Genomic DNA, 15,662 nt, shown 5'->3' with positions numbered 1-15,662 from the left:
ATTTCCTCCAGTGTTGGCTGAATGCCAGGAAAACACCCTATTGCTGTTCTATGTCTCCGGTCCCAAAAGGCAATATTTCATCCTTTCTTTTTTTGTGTTTTTTTTTGGGGGGAGGGTTTGGGTCCCACCTGGCAGTGCTCAGGGGTTATTCCTGGCTTACACTCAGAAATTGCCTCTGGCAGGCTCGGGGGACCATATGGGATGCAGGGATTTGAACCACCGTCCTTCTGCATGCAAGGCCAACACCCTTCCACTGTGCTATGGCTCTGACCCCAAGATTTCGTATTTTCTTATATATGATTACTATTTTATCATGTATTTATACCATATCTTCTTTTATTCTTGTTCTTGTTCTCATGTTTTTGTTCTTCCTTCCCCCACTCCTGCTCTCCGCTTTCTCCTTCTACTTCTTACATATCCAGCAGAACTCAGTCTTTACTTCATAATCTATGGTCAGGGAACACCTTGAGAGGTCTTGGAAGAGCATATTGGATACCAGGTATCAACGAAGGGATTGCCCCACGCAAGTCAAATGCATTACCCACTGTACTATCTCTCTGCGCCCTACTATGACTTCTTTATTGACTAATCTGTTGCTGAACATTAAAAGACCTGTTTTTAACACAGTTTCCAAAAAGCTTACACCTGTTAAAATTAAAGTATTTCAGGGGCCAGAGATATGGCGCAGCAGTAGGGAGTTTACTTTGCTGACTCAGGACAGAATGCGGTTCGATACCCTGGCATCCCAGATGGTCCCCAAGCTAGGAGCGATTTCTGAGTGCATAACCAGGAGTAACCCCTGAGCATCACTGGGTGTGGCCCAAAATCAAAAACAAAACAAAACATGACAAAACAAAATTCATTGAAAGCACTACTTTGACAATGATAGAATTGAAACACCCATTTAGTTTTCAGACTGTAGCTAGTAAATTAAACAGTGTGTTTTCTGTTTACTTATAGATAGGCATAGCTTTTACTTAAAAATTAATTGGGGCTGGAGAGATAGCATGGAGGTAGGGTGTTTGCCTTGCATGCAGAAGGACGGTGGTTCAAATCCCAGCATCCCATATGGTCTTCCAAGCTTGCCAGGAGCAATTTCTGAGCATAGAGCCCAAAATTAATTAATTATAATTTATATAGTATTCTGCAAATCATAATGTATTGAAAGTCACACTAAAAGGAGAGATGTGATGGGGCCAGAGAGATAGCACAGCGGAAGGGCATTTGCTTAGCAAGCAGCCAATCCAGGACCAATGGTAGTTTGAATCCGGGCATCCCATATGGTCCCCAGTGTCTGCCAGAAGCTATTTCTGAGTGAAGAGCCAGTAGTAAGCCCTGAGTGCCACTGGGTGTGACCTGAAAACCAAATAAATAAATAAATAAAATAAAAAGAGAGATGTGAGACTCTGGCACAGCTCAGTGATAGAGTATCCACAAGTCAAGTGTGAGGCTGGTGAAGTTTGATTTTCACACCATACAAAATGATAGAGTGAGGTTTCAGTGAATTTGCTGTTTAGGCTCACCGTACTTCAGAAAGTACTCTGTTATCTATCAACAAAGTGTATGTGAAAACTGAAGGCAAAGTTTAAGAGCATCATATCAAGTGTTTCTTCTGCCTAATTATCACAACAACAACAACAACAACAACACAGCAACATAAAAATCAGAAGGGTCAGGGAAACATAATTTAAAATTAGGTAGCACTGCATAAAGACTGGTTAAGAGGTTAAGAGGTACAGTATTTTCACTCTATAAGATGCACCTAACCATAAGATGCACCTAGTTTTTAGATGCTCTCCTCCCCTGCATTCAGGTTTCAGCTCCAGACAGCATTCACTCCATAAGATGCACTTTTGGGAGGGTGGTGTGTGTGTGTGTGTGTGTGTGTGTGTGTGTGTGTGTGTGTTTTACGATACGAAAAATATGGTATGTTGCAGAAAGCAATTCAAGGCAAACAGGATTTTGCTTTTGAGAGTTCAGAGCAGGGTAATCAGGAACTGTAGAGAGTGTTTTGACTGAGGTTGTAAAGACCTGTCCATAGATTAATTTACTTTTCATATTCTTTTTTTCTCTTCTGTTGGCTGCCAAGTGAACTTATTTACCTCTTCACTTTTGTTTTCATACTACTTTTATAAGGAAGCAAACCTTAAACCTGCAAAACAGATAGATGGGAAATTAATGAGAAAAACAGTTGGGGAAATGAGAAAATAAATTCCAAAATGATGATTGTGCTGTGTAACAAATATTTATATACTTTAAGAGACCCCGGGTGATACAACTGGGCTGAGAGCAGAATAATTGTGGAAGAAAGCTGTAGACCTCTGGTGTCACTCACATATTCTAATAAATACTGTGAAAAACACAAATACTGTGAAACTACCATAGAAAATGTCACAAATTAAGTTCACTCAAAGGGCAAAACTAAGTTTTTTAGAGCTCAATGTCAGTATTATTTCGGGAGGAGCACTGTACAAAATCATATTAAAAATGAATAGCAAAAGGAAAAACGCAACATTACTAGAACTTTGGGAAACCATACGTTTATTCTAGAATTAATTTAGAGAATTGCTCGAAATTCTCATTAGAAGTGACTGCTGATTGCAACCTCAAATTTTTAGCTGAATTCGCAGCACTGAAATTGCTCACAATTACTAGGATACAAAGAGCCACATGCATATATGACAGAGGCATTGATCTCCACTGGTAGCAACCTCTGTCAATAGAGATTTATTTCTCCAGTTTATTTATTTCGTAGAAGAAATCTGGAATTAACCTAACATACATTCCCTAATTGAAAAATAATCCAATTGATACGCCTCTCTTTTTGAAAATTACTTTATTTACACACTATGATTACAAGTTTGCTCATAATACAAACTTTTTTTCCACAAAGTTTTTCAATATTGAGCTTCAGTCTAGCACCCTTCACCAGTACACATTTACCACTACCAATGTCCCCACTTTTCTTCCAACGTATCTTCCACTGTTTCTAGTGCACTTTTCTTTCTTTCCTTCCTTCTTTCCTTTTTTCTTTCTTTCTCTTTCTTTCTTTCTTTCTTTCTTTCTTTCTTTCTTTCTTTCTTTCTTTCTTTCTTTCTTTCTTTCTTTCTTTCTTTCTTTCTTTCTTTTTCTTTCTCTCTCTCTTCTTTCTTTTTTTCCTTTCTTCTTCTTTCTCTTTCTTTCTTTCTTTTTTCTTTCTTTCTTTCTTTCTCTTCTTTCTTTCTTTCTCTTTCTTTCTTTCTTTCTTCTCTTTCTTTCTTTCTTTTTTCTTTCTTTCTTTCTCTCTCTCTCTTCTCTCTCTCTCTCTCTCTCTTTCTCTCTTTCTTTCTTTTCTTTCTTTCTTTCTTTCTTTCTTTTCTTCTTTCTTTCTTCTTCTTTCTTTTCTTCTTTCTTTCTTTCTTTCTTTTCTTTCTTCTTTCTTTCTTTCTTTCTTTTTTCTTTCTTTCTTTCTTTCTCTTTCTTTCTTTCTTTCTTTCTTCTTTCTTTCTTTCTTTCTTTCTTTCTTTCTTTCTTTCTTTCTTTCTTTCTTTCTTTCTTTCTTTCTTTCTTTCTTTCTTTCTTTCTTTCTTTCTTTCTTTCTTTCTTCTTTTCTATTCACTCTTAAGTAACAGCACATAATCTCACCACCTCATTCTGTCTCCCAATCTACCACCTCTTTGTGTCTCCATCTAGTAGCTTGTACCAATCATAACTTTGCTTCATCCATTTATTTTTGCCCCCTCTACCTGAACCAACTTCCAACCAGCCTGGGTCTCCATTTAGCCCACTACTAACCCTCCTCTCTCATGCCAGGCTGGAAACTGAGGGGTGGCTGGCTGGGGTCTGCATAGCTGCTAGTAGAGGGAGGATAAAGAGTAGCCTGGCCTTCCGCGGATTGGCCAGCCGGGCACTGAGGGGCTGGCCTTCCCCGGCTCTCTCCTGCCCCTCGGTGCCTCTCCGGGTCGGGTTCCAGTCGCTGCAGCACGTCGAGCCGGACCTGTGCGAGACTGCGAGTGGAGAGTCCGGGTTCGCGAGGCAGCAGGGCTATGAAGCAGCGGCTACTCGGAGAGAAGAGGCCGGCGCTGTGCGGAGACCGGCGGTCCCTAGGCTGAGTGAGCTTCCCTCCTGCCGCCGGGGGTGCAGAGGCAGCGGGGCAGCGCGACTCCCCAAGAACCGGCGGCTGCCTGGAGGTGGCCTCCCCGGTGCAATCATGCGGCCGGCCGGGTGGCTGCCGGGCCTGCTCTGGCAGCTGTCGCTTTTCATCAGCGGCTCCTGGGAAGTTCACTTTCATCCCAAACAAGGTTCGGTCCCGGGCCTTCTGCAACTACTGGGCTTTGGGGGGCGGGGGGGGGATAGGCTGTGGCTAAGGGGGATCGGTGAGTTGCAGAGGCTTAAACTTCCCTGCAGGGAGTCTCCATGCAGTCGCCTGGACTTCCTCAAGCCAAAGCATCTCAGAGTTTTGCAATGAAGAATTCCGCCCAGGGTGACAAATTACCCTTCCAAGAGTGGGGGACACAAGGGTGGAGTGCCCCAAGAGGATCTGGGGCTTGGGTGAGAATAAGTGGGCTGCTTAAGTCTACTTTATGCTCTTGGTCTTTGTGGGTAGTTGAAAGCCAAGAGGGGGTGCATGAAAATATATTCTTGGTGCACACACGAATTTGCCCTTGCAGCAACAGCAAGAGTGCATTTTCTCCCTCTGGGTTTTTTTGTTTGTTTGTTTGTTTGTTTGTTTGTTTGTTTTTGCAATCCTCAGGGTTTTTTTTGGTCAATGAAATTGGAGTTTGGGAAGTTGGAATTGCCAGCGGTTGATTGCTCCCTGACTTGATCTTTGTGATTTGCAGAAGCCCTGGTGAGGACATTGGCCTCCTACGAAGTGGTGACCCCCACGCGGGTCAATGAGTTTGGCGAAGTGTTCCCGCAGAATCACCACTTTAGCAGAAAAAAGCGCAGCTCGGGGGCCCTGGAGCCCACCCCATTCCGAACCCACTACAGAATCCGAGCTTACGAGCAGCTCTTCCATCTCAACCTGAGCGCCAATGCAGACTTTCTGGCTGCCACTTACACCGAAGTGCACTTGGGAGCTTCTGCTCCAGGAGCCCAGGGAAGCAGAGAGACACCCACTGACTTGCGCCACTGCTTCTACCGGGGCCAGGTCAACGCTCAGGAGGAGAACACGGCCGTCTTTAGCCTCTGTGGGGGCCTGGTAAGCTTTCTAGCATGCCTTTGTTCTTGTGATCCAGTTCAGGGCAGTGGTGGAGCGGGGTCCAAAAGATCAGAGTGGCCCACCAGTGCAGTCATGCTTCAAGAACATTCTTGCAGAGGGGAGAGGGGTTTGGGGATCAGCATGTCTATACCTGCTAGGCAAAAACCAACCCTTCTGTGTAGAGATTGCCTTGAAAATGTCAAAGGCTGGGCCAAGGAATCAGAGTTTCTATTAATGAATGATGATTTCTAAACCCAGGGGAGGCATTTTGGGGGGTTAGATGCATCCATTTCTGATTACCTATTCAGGTAGATTTCCAGAAGTTCATACATTTTTCTTAAATGAGGTTTTTAGTTTTTGCGTTTAGGACGATGGAAAGAAGAAAGAATGAATAGATGTAAAGTAAATAGGTTTGAAAGAAGTTGGCTTTGATTATTTAATTGGACAGGGGGGATCATTATTATATCATCATTGGATCTACTTGGAACTCTGCATTTAAAAATGTGGAGGCGGGGACTGGAGAGATAGTACAGCAAGTACTGTCTTACTTTCCATGTGGCTGGCCTAGGTTTCGTACTTGGTATCTCATATGGTCCCTTGAGTGCCACCAGGAATGAACTCTGGATCAGGGCCAGGAGTAAGCCTGAAGCATAGCTGGGTGTAACCCCCAAACGAACAGTTAAAAAAAAAAAAAGAGGCAATCTCCCAGGATCTTGTATCAACAAGTAAAAAGATCATTGATCACTGGAATTAGAAGAGTAAAGGATGGAAATTGTATAAAAATTTCTCTAGAGAGAAAAAAATTCAATAAAATATTGAAAATATGTTTTATTTATTTCTTCAAAATTGGTCTAAACCTTTATGACTTCCATTCTGTATTCTGGGGAACCAAGACTCACTTCTCAGCATGATCTTAAGTGTGTAAAATAAATACATATTATTCAATTGGCATTCTTTTAATATTAGCAATAATAAAATATTACAAAATTAATGGGTGTTATTCTATACTTGATGCATTAAATGTGATGCATTTACATGTAGCTACAATGTTTATGGTCTTAGCCATAATTATATTCGAAGAAATTATTTTTATTTATTTATTTATTTATTCATTTATTTGGTTTTTGGGTCATACCCAGCAGTGCTCGGGATTATTCCTGGCTCTGCACTCAGAAATCTCTCCTGGCAGGCTCGGGGAACCATATGGGACACCGGGATTCAAACCAATGACCTTCTGCATGAAAGGCAAACGCCTTACCTCCATGCTATCTCTCTGGCCTATATTTGAAGAAATTATTAAGTGTCAAATAGATGTGAAAATCCAGATGCACATGAAAATAAAAATGTAGTCAAATTAATTAAGGTGAAGAATTTTTTGTTGTTGTACCACAGTAGTCTGTGGAACTATATGAAAAAGCTACATTTGAAAGAAATTTTCTTTTCTTAGTTTAAAATTTTGTTTTTGTTTTTGGGCCACACCTGGTGATGCTCAGAGGTTAGTCCTGGCTATGTACTCAGAAATCACTTCTGGCTCAGGGGACCATATGGATGCAGGGGGATCAAACTGTGGTCTGTCTTAGATCAGCTGGGTGCAAGGCAAATGCCTGACTGCTGTGCCACCGTTTCAGCCCCAATTTTAAGATATTATTTTATTTAATGAAAAACTTGGGAGTTACAAAGTTATTGATAGCTTATTTTATAATGTTTCAAATACCAACTCCACACCAGTGGTCAACTCCCATCACCAGTGTTCCTATACTTAATTCCCTGACTGCCTGTAATGGCAGGCACATTACAAAATTCAGTGGCTATAGCCACATAACTCAGTATTGCTGAGTCTGTGCTTTGATTGGATAGCTATACCACTGTCCCCACAATTACCGATATACCTGAAGCCCCAACCCCTTTTTTTTTTCCAATACCTTACTTTCTCATCTTCTTCCTTCTTGCCTTAATTTCTTTCCTTCTCTGTCTTTCTCATCCTTTAACTTTGGGGTCATCTAGGCATTCCCCATTTACTACTATAGAATTACTCTGATGAAATGAAGAATACATTTTTCAAAACACACTTGAAGTCAGAAATATGTACATCAGGTAAGGTTCTTGTCAAGTATATGGCTGACCCTCTTTCTATCCCTGACACTACATATAGTTCCATGAGCATTGCCAGGAGAGAGCGATTGCTTAGCACAGAGTAAGACCTAAGTGAGAGCAGAGCACCTCTACCTCCCCAAATCTTTATCTAGTAAAACAGGTACACATTTACTTAATCATTAACTCCTTAGATGTTCAAAAAAGAAGCATCAAGGCTGGAGAGATAGCCTAGGGGGTAGGGTATTGTACTTTGCATGCAGACAACCCAAGTTTGATCTCCAGCATCCCATATGAACTTGCAAGACAGCCAGGAATAATTTCTGTGCTCAAAAACCAGAGGTTAACTCCTGGGTGCTGCCAAGGTCTGGCCACCTCTCCTCCCTAAAAAGGCACTCAGGGATTTAGCTGATATTTTTACTTTATTTGGGTAAAGTTTCAGAGCATTGTTGATTCTTAATTAAGTGAAGTGTTAATAATACCCTCTTTTTTTTTTTTAATTTTTTTTTTGTCCCCAATTCACAATACATACCCGGCAAGGGGCCTGTGTTGAGGTTGTATAAGGGTGGGTGCCTTTACTGTTACCCTCCTCTTTCTATACAGCCAGTGTAAAGAACACAGCTGTGGTAAGATTTGGGAGGCCTTATCTTATCTTTTATTTATTTTATTTTTTTTTTCTTCAGAGCAAACTAAAGTTGTTTTTTTTTTTTTGGTTTTTTTTTTAAAGTAAAAATTCATTTAAAGGACAAAATTGATTAACATAATGAGGTAAACTAATATAACATAATATAGTGACATAACATAACATATAATATAATTGATATAATAATAATACATGTAAGTCAAAGAAAATTTCTGATTAAAAACACAATTTTTTTTTTTCATAATGGCTTACATATCTTTCACTGTAGTATTTTGGATACATATTCACATTGAATCAGGGGAATACCCATCACCTAATATGTCCTCTTCTCAATCAAAAATCAAATATGCTGAAAATAGGCAGAGTCCTGTCTAGAGGCTTCCAACCTCAGTTTGAGAGAGGATGTGAAAAAAATAATTAAAATACCACAACAATACACACACAAAAAAAATATCGAATTAAATAACCGATAAGCACCACAACAATAAAGACAGGCACCACACAATAATCTCGGTCCTGAAATCAAATCATACTCAAGTGCAAAAAAAGAAAGAAAAAGACAAAACAAAATAAAATAAAATATTGGAGACATCAACCTTAATCTCCACACCAAATAAAGACGTCAAAAAAAATAGATCATTTATTCTCCTCTTGCTGCTTTCCGTGGTATGTGGAAGACTTCTACTTTATCTTGGATGGGTAAAATCAGTCCTGTTTCTAAAGATCTTGGTGGCTGTGCAGATCAGGGAATGGAGTTTATGAGTCTTTCTTTGTGGTTCTAGCAGTTATGCTTCTTCAATGTCATTTTTTTGTTTTTTATGTGTTCTAGGTGTTTCAGAATAGTGCTACCATTCTGTGTTTTTCTTTTGTCTTCTGACTTACTTCGTTTAACATAACATGATCTAGGTCCATCCACGTTGCTGCAAAGTCTGTGATTGTATCATTTCTAACTGCCATGTAATATTCCATTGTATATATGTACCACATCTTAATGATCCATTCATCTTGTTGTTGGACATCGAGGTTGGTTCCAAGATTTGGCTATTATACTGAGTGCTGCAATAAATAGTGGGGTACATATGTATTTTGGAATGAATGTCCTTCCATCTTGGGGATATATGCCTAGGAGAGCAATTGCTGGGTCAAATGGCAGCTCAATTCTAAGTTCTTTGAGCACTCTCCAGACTTTTCCTCCATAGATGTTGGACCAAGGGGCATTCCACCAGCAATGAATGAGAGTTCCTTTCATACCACATCCTCTCCAACAAAGGTTGTTCCCATTATTTTTGATGTGAGCCAACCTCACTGGTGTGAGGTGGTATCTCATTGTTGTCTTGATTTGGATCTCCCTGATGATGAGCAAAGTTGAGCATGTTTTCATGTGTTTGTTGGCCATCCTTCTCTCTTCCTCAGAGAAATGTCTATTCATTTCGTCTCCCCATTTTTTTTTTTTTTTTTGGTTTTTGGGCCACACCCGTTTGATGCTCAGGGGTTACTCCTGGCTATGTGCTCAGAAATCGCCCCTGGCTTGGGGGGACCATATGGGACGCCGGGGGGATCGAACCGCGGTCCTTCTTGGCTGGCGCTTGCAAGGCAGACACCTTACCTCCAGCGCCACCTACCCGGCCCCATCGTCTCCCCATTTTTTTATGGCTTCATTTGGTTTTGAAGGGCTCAGGTTTCTGAGCGCTTTGTATGTTCTAGATATCAGCCCTTTATCTGATATATCAAGTGAAAAGATTTCTTTCTTTATGAAATATAATACCTATACTTAAGTTAGTTGATGTCTTCCTGAGTCTGAGTACTTATCATTACTAAACTTAATTTTGTTCTCTTTTTCAGACTATTATCGTGAGCTATATTTTATGTGGATTGAGTTGAACAATTTCCTTTTTTGCTGTTACTAAAATGCAACATCAGAATCAGTGATTCTGGTAGAAACACTACCAGAATGGCAGAAACACTACAATATATACACAGTACATTAAGGAAACAAAAATTCCTTCAAGAGCATTTAAAGTAATGTTTAGTTTTTGTGGAAAATTCACTGCCACAAATTTAATGCCACAAATTTGTTCAAGTCTAATATCAACGTTCTTAGTCCATTATGATTTTATTCTTTTGTAGTATTACAAAAAGTTTCTTGCACACTGTTGACCAGGTTTCCCACATAGTTTACTAGGTTTCCCAGCACCACTTATTGAAGAGAATTTCCTTGCTTCACTTCTTATATTTTGCTTCTTTATAAAAATTATTTTGTTACATACCTGAGGATCTGTCTTGGGATATTCAATTTTATTCCATTGAACTGACAGTCTATCTTTATTCTAATACCAAGTCATTTTAATTACTACCACTTTGTAGTATAGTTTAAATTTGGGAATAGTAATTACCACCATCTTATTTTCCCCAAAATTGCTTTAGCCATTCATGGAGGCTTATTATCCCATATGAATTTCAGGATTGTATGATGCATTTCCTTGAAAGATGTCATGGGCATTTTTTAAAGGAACCACATTGAATCGTATAGTGATTTGGGGGAGTATTGCCATTTCAATAATGTTAGTCATCCTAATTCATGAATAGGGATGTGTTTCCATTTTCCGGTTGTCCTCTCTTATTTCTTGAAGTTATGTTTTGCAGTTTTCTTTGTATTGGTCTTTTATCTCTTTACTTAAATTGATTCTGAGGAACTTGATTTTCTAAGGCTCAATTTTTTTTTGATGCCTGTTTCATCATTTTTTATTATTTGTTTATAAGAAGACCATGGACTCTTGTATGTAATTTTGTAGCCTACCAATACATGATATAAATATATTTCTAGAAGTTTTATAATGGAATTTTCAGGATTTTCTAAATATAGTAAGTATCATGCCATCTGAACACATTGAGTTTGCCTTCTTTCATTCTTTTTGTGGATATCCTCTATATATTTTTCTTGCTGAAATGATATGGCAAGTACTTCCGGTAATATATTTAATAGAAGTGGTGAGAGTGGGCAACCCTGTCTTGTGCCAGAACTTAGAGGAAAGACTTTGAGTCTTTTCTGATTCAATATGTTTTTTGCCATCGGCTTATGGTAAATGCCTTTGACTATATTGAGTTGAGGGAAGTTCCTTCAATTCCCATATTGAGAGTTTTTAATCACAAATGGGTGCTGCAACTTGTCCAATGCTTTCTCTGCATTTATTGCTATGAACTTTTTCTTTTTTCTTTTTATTGATATGGTGTGTTATGTTGATTGACGTGTGTATGTTAAATTGTCTTTGGCATCTCTCACTTAGAATTAGAGTTTGTTTATGGTGGTATGGTATTTTTGATGAATTGTTAGATTCTGGATTCTTTTTGCTTGGGTTTTTGTTTGTTTGGGGGCCAATGGGGTTACTTCTGGCTATGCACTCAGAAATTGTTCCTGGCTTGGGAATCATATGGGATGCCTGGGATCAAAACCCAGGTCTGTCCTGGGTCAGCCACATGCAAGGCAAATGCCCTACTACTATGCAATGGCTCTGGCCCATTTACTTGTCTTTTTGTTTGTTTTGTTTTGTTTTGTTTTGAGTATTCTTGCATCTGTGTTCATCAAGAAAGTCAATCTGTAATCAGTCTTTTTTTTTTTTTTGTGGTGTCATTGTCTGCTTTTGGTATCAGAGTGATGCTACTTTCTTAGAAACTGCGAGTCTGTGTTTCTTCAATTTCTGGAAGAAAGGTTGAAGTGGTAGTGGGTCCACTCTAAAGCTCTGAAAGAATTTGCGGTAAATTCATCTCTCCTAGAATTTTGTTTTTGGGGAAGATTTTTGATTATTATTTAAATTTCCTCTATAATAATAGGTCCGTTCAGGTATTCCACATCATCTTGATTCAAGATGGGAGATTTTAGGAGTCTAAGAATTTATCCATTTTTCTAGGTTCTCTTCTTTTATGGCATACAGATTATCAAAGTGATCTTTGATTACCCTTTTAATTTCTTCTGTGATCCCCTGTTTCATTGCTGATTGCTTTATTGGGGTTCCCTTTTTCTTCTTTGTGAGTTTTATCACAAAGTTTTATCTATTTGTGAGCTTGTTGATGGTGTTTGTGTCTTTAGTGATTACTATTTTGTTCATTGAACTTGATGGGCTTCTTCATGTTTTTCACATTGGTTTTCTATGGACATAGAAAATTAAACCCAAGTTGGTAGATTGTGCAAAACCACAGTGTCACAAAGGAAAGAGAGAAAGAGAGAGTGAGAGCAAGAAGCAAATTGCCAACCCTAGAACAAGATGGGGGTGGAGGGTGTGCTGTGGGAGGGAAATGGTAGACATTGGTTTCTGGAAGTGTATACTGGTGTAAGATGCTGCATATTGTATGATGGAAGCTCAACTATGGTTGATTTATTTCTTTTGCTATGGTGCTTAAGTAAAGCAATTAAAAACAAAACTGGGATGATCTTTTGCAAAAATATTGGTGTGTTCTTATCGGGATGATAGCACCAAGCAGATGAAGTTGTCCAGGACTTCAGATCACTATTACTGCTAACTGCAGCTTTTCTGGGGCAGATTTTTAATTGCCAGATCTCTTGGAAGTAGGAGAATGTGTGGGGTGTGAGGAGAATGCCCACACTCACTCTAAAAAGCCCTGTGTTATCAACCTTGTGTTATCAGCCCTGTGTTTTCTAGGAATACTTTGAGTTTATTCAGATTGATATCTGCAGAGAATTGTAAAGGTGTGATGAAGCAGGACTATAGGCCAAGTAATGATTATAGGAGATGGATGCAGCAGGTATGGTTTTGGAAGAATGAGAACTTGGTCCACTTTCTTCTCCCAAAATTGCTAGCTTTCAGCTGCATAGCTGATGTTCCCATTTTTTTTTTTATGGCTTAGTTTACATCTCTTTTGAGAAAAGAGCAAGTTCTTGGAGCTGACCTGGTGTGAACATCGCAACTGCATTTTAGCGTTTTATATATGTTTTGCTAAAGAAAATTGATTTAAGTTATAAAAAACATAGTTTTAACATTACTTCAAAGAAGTCTTCATAAATTCTGCTCACTATATTGGACAATAAATGATGGATTCATGTATTTCATTAGATCATTAGGATAGAAATTCCAGTTATTCACATTTTGAATCAAGAAAGTATATTATCTTTCTAAGGATTGAATTAGCATTCTTGTGTAATGCTCAAAGTAGTTTTGTAAGGGTATTTAGATAAGTAACCATCTTCTTCACTTTTCTTTGCAATATTTTTTACTAAACTACTATCAATTTATCAATTTTCTTTTTCAGCATGTTATTTATTTTTAGATTTTATTTTATTAAAACCACTGTGATATGCAAATTTCTTCATAGTTGAGTTTCAGTCATATAATAAAAAGGGCCAATCAAACCACCAGTGTCAAACTCCCTTCACCAATGTTCCCCAAATGCATCCCATACCACCTCTCTGCTCTCCAGCCTGCCAGAATAACAGGCCCATTTTATGTTTAGATTATTAAAGTTTGAGTCTTTTGATTCCATTGCTGTTGTTGCCTTTGGCTTGGATATTTAGTTCTGTCCTTTTTTTGAACACTACCAAAGTGCCTGAGCGGTCTCAGGCTGGGAAGCAGAGGAGTGGTATGGGGTGCATATCATACCACTTTGTAGTTGTTCCTTTTGTTGTATATTAAACTTCTTTTTTGTTTTGTTTTGTTTTGTTTTTGGGCCACACCCGGCGTTGCTCAGGCGTTACTCCTGGCTGTCTGTTTAGAAATAGCTCCTGGCAGGCACGGGGGACCATATGAACACCGGGATTCGAACCAATCACCTTTGGTCCTGGATCGGCTGCTTGCAAGGCAAACACTGCTGTGCTATCTCTCCAGGCCCGTATATTAAACTTCTAAAGTATTGCTTTAAATTATACTTTTACCCGCTTTTTTTAAGACCCTGTATTGACTAAGAGAACCCTATTAGAATTCAAATATTTATTAACTTATTTTTAATTAAGGCACCAAAGGCACCAATGATTACAAAGATGCTCTTAGTAGTTTCAGAGTAGGGCACACAATATTTCTTTGCCCAAACCCCTGCTTTCATATCATTTTTAAAACATTTACTATAAAATAAAAAATAAATCTCAACGAAGTATGTTTATCTAGATAGTAAAATAGCTTCTGGATTATTAGCATATTGAATAATATCTAGTGAAGTTATAGCAAGTACCCTAATATTGCTTAGTCTGAGCAATATTTTGATATCTCAGATAATTATCTGAGATTAGTCAGATTAATCATCTGATTAAAATGATACATCACTAATATGTGTTGTTTACATTAATGTTCAATTACGTATGTCAATGTGTGCAAACTTGAATATAGAATAGTAAATTTGATATTGGATTTTTAAAAATGAAGGTTTTTGTAAAAAAAATAAACCTTGTGACTTTTCAGTGCATACAAATAAATTCTAAATAAGTCATTTGTATCATAGTCAAGATCTTTTATTTGGTCTCAGCCTACCATTTTATTCTAGACTATGCAAGATATTTTGAGAATATGCAAGGTATTTTTTCATTTGATGCCTTTGTATCATTCTTGATAACTAGAATGACCAGTATCTCTATTTTTTGGAAAACTATCTGAACTTCATTATTTTTTATGAAAGTAGAGAGAAAAGTGGGCCATGAAAAGAAAGCTATATATACATAAATATACATATACATGATGATGTTTCATGAAGTTTTCAAATGTTGCTTTTGCCTGTCACCCAATATGCTTTCTCCTTAGTTAAAAAGTCATTTCTATTTATTTTTAGATGGGTACATTTAAAGCAAATGATGGTGAATATTTCCTGGAACCTATAATGAAAGCAGATGGGAGTGAACATGAAGATGATCACAACAAGCCACATCTTATATATAGACAAGAATTAAAGAACAATATTTTTCTACAATCTCACAAGCCTTGTGATGTTTCAGGTGAATTACGCAGTTAAACTTCTTGGTAAAATTATAATGCAATTGATTTTTTAAATTAATATTGACATAAGTCCTTGAATTTTGACTTGTTTTGTTTTGGGATTACACTGGAAGTTCTTAGGCTTGCTCTTGGCTCTGGCCTCTGTCTGCTTTGAGGCTATGCAATATATATATATATATATATATATATATATATATATATATAATTAATATTTGAATTGGAATTCAGAGTCCTAGGTAGATATCAGATATAATTTAAATAAAAGCCAGTGCAAATGTCAAAAGAAGTATAGTACACACTTAGTAAAAACCTTCTAAACACCAATTTTACTTAAGTGATATATAGCTACTCATATTTAGGAGATTTATAATATTGTAACAGGAAAATTGGGTTAATTGCTATTTGTATATGAAAAAGACACACCATATCATGCAGAACACCATGGAAAGAAGCATTTAAGTTGATTGAGGGAGGAATGGGGGGTGGCATAGATAAAAAGCTTTACTTTTGCAATGGGAAGAAGAAGTTGATAGGTGGAGATTTTTCATAAGGCAGGAAGTGAAATGCAGATACTGATGTGTAGGAGGTTTTTAATATTATCACAGGCAAATGATGTTTATTGCTATTTGCACAGAAAATCAAGCCCCGATTAGAAGGTGCTATAACAGGAATATTTTCTTTTAGGAGAGACTTATATTTTTCTGGGTTTTGGGTCGTACCCAGTAATGCTCAAGGTTTACTGTTTGCTCCACACTCAGAAATTGCTCCTAGCTTGGGGGACCATATGGGATGCTGGGATTGTCCTGGGTCAACTGTG

The 15,662-nt window shown here is 38.2% G+C and overlaps 1 protein-coding gene and 1 non-coding gene across 2 annotated transcripts in view; one reads left to right on the top strand and one right to left on the bottom strand.

Annotated features, from left to right (window-relative positions):
- Window positions 1-4,021: 4,021 nt before the first annotated feature.
- ADAMTS20 (ADAM metallopeptidase with thrombospondin type 1 motif 20) overlaps window positions 4,022-15,662 on the top strand; it is a 150,091-nt gene continuing 138,450 nt past the window's right edge. The window contains exons 1-3 of the mRNA XM_049783876.1: window positions 4,022-4,280; window positions 4,821-5,182; window positions 14,682-14,844. Coding sequence (XP_049639833.1) covers window positions 4,190-4,280; window positions 4,821-5,182; window positions 14,682-14,844 — 616 coding nt within the window. The 5' untranslated portion in view covers window positions 4,022-4,189. The remainder of the gene's footprint in view (window positions 4,281-4,820; window positions 5,183-14,681; window positions 14,845-15,662) is intronic.
- On the bottom strand, window positions 7,780-7,916 carry LOC126023255 (small nucleolar RNA SNORA51). Its single transcript, XR_007500446.1, has one exon. It is a non-coding gene; the product is annotated as a small nucleolar RNA SNORA51 (small nucleolar RNA).

Source organism: Suncus etruscus, chromosome 11 (assembly GCF_024139225.1).
Source record: "Suncus etruscus isolate mSunEtr1 chromosome 11, mSunEtr1.pri.cur, whole genome shotgun sequence".
Classification (NCBI taxonomy): domain Eukaryota; kingdom Metazoa; phylum Chordata; class Mammalia; order Eulipotyphla; family Soricidae; genus Suncus; species Suncus etruscus.
The sequence above is the reverse complement of the archived record's forward strand: the minus strand, read 5'-3'. Positions and strand labels throughout refer to the sequence as shown.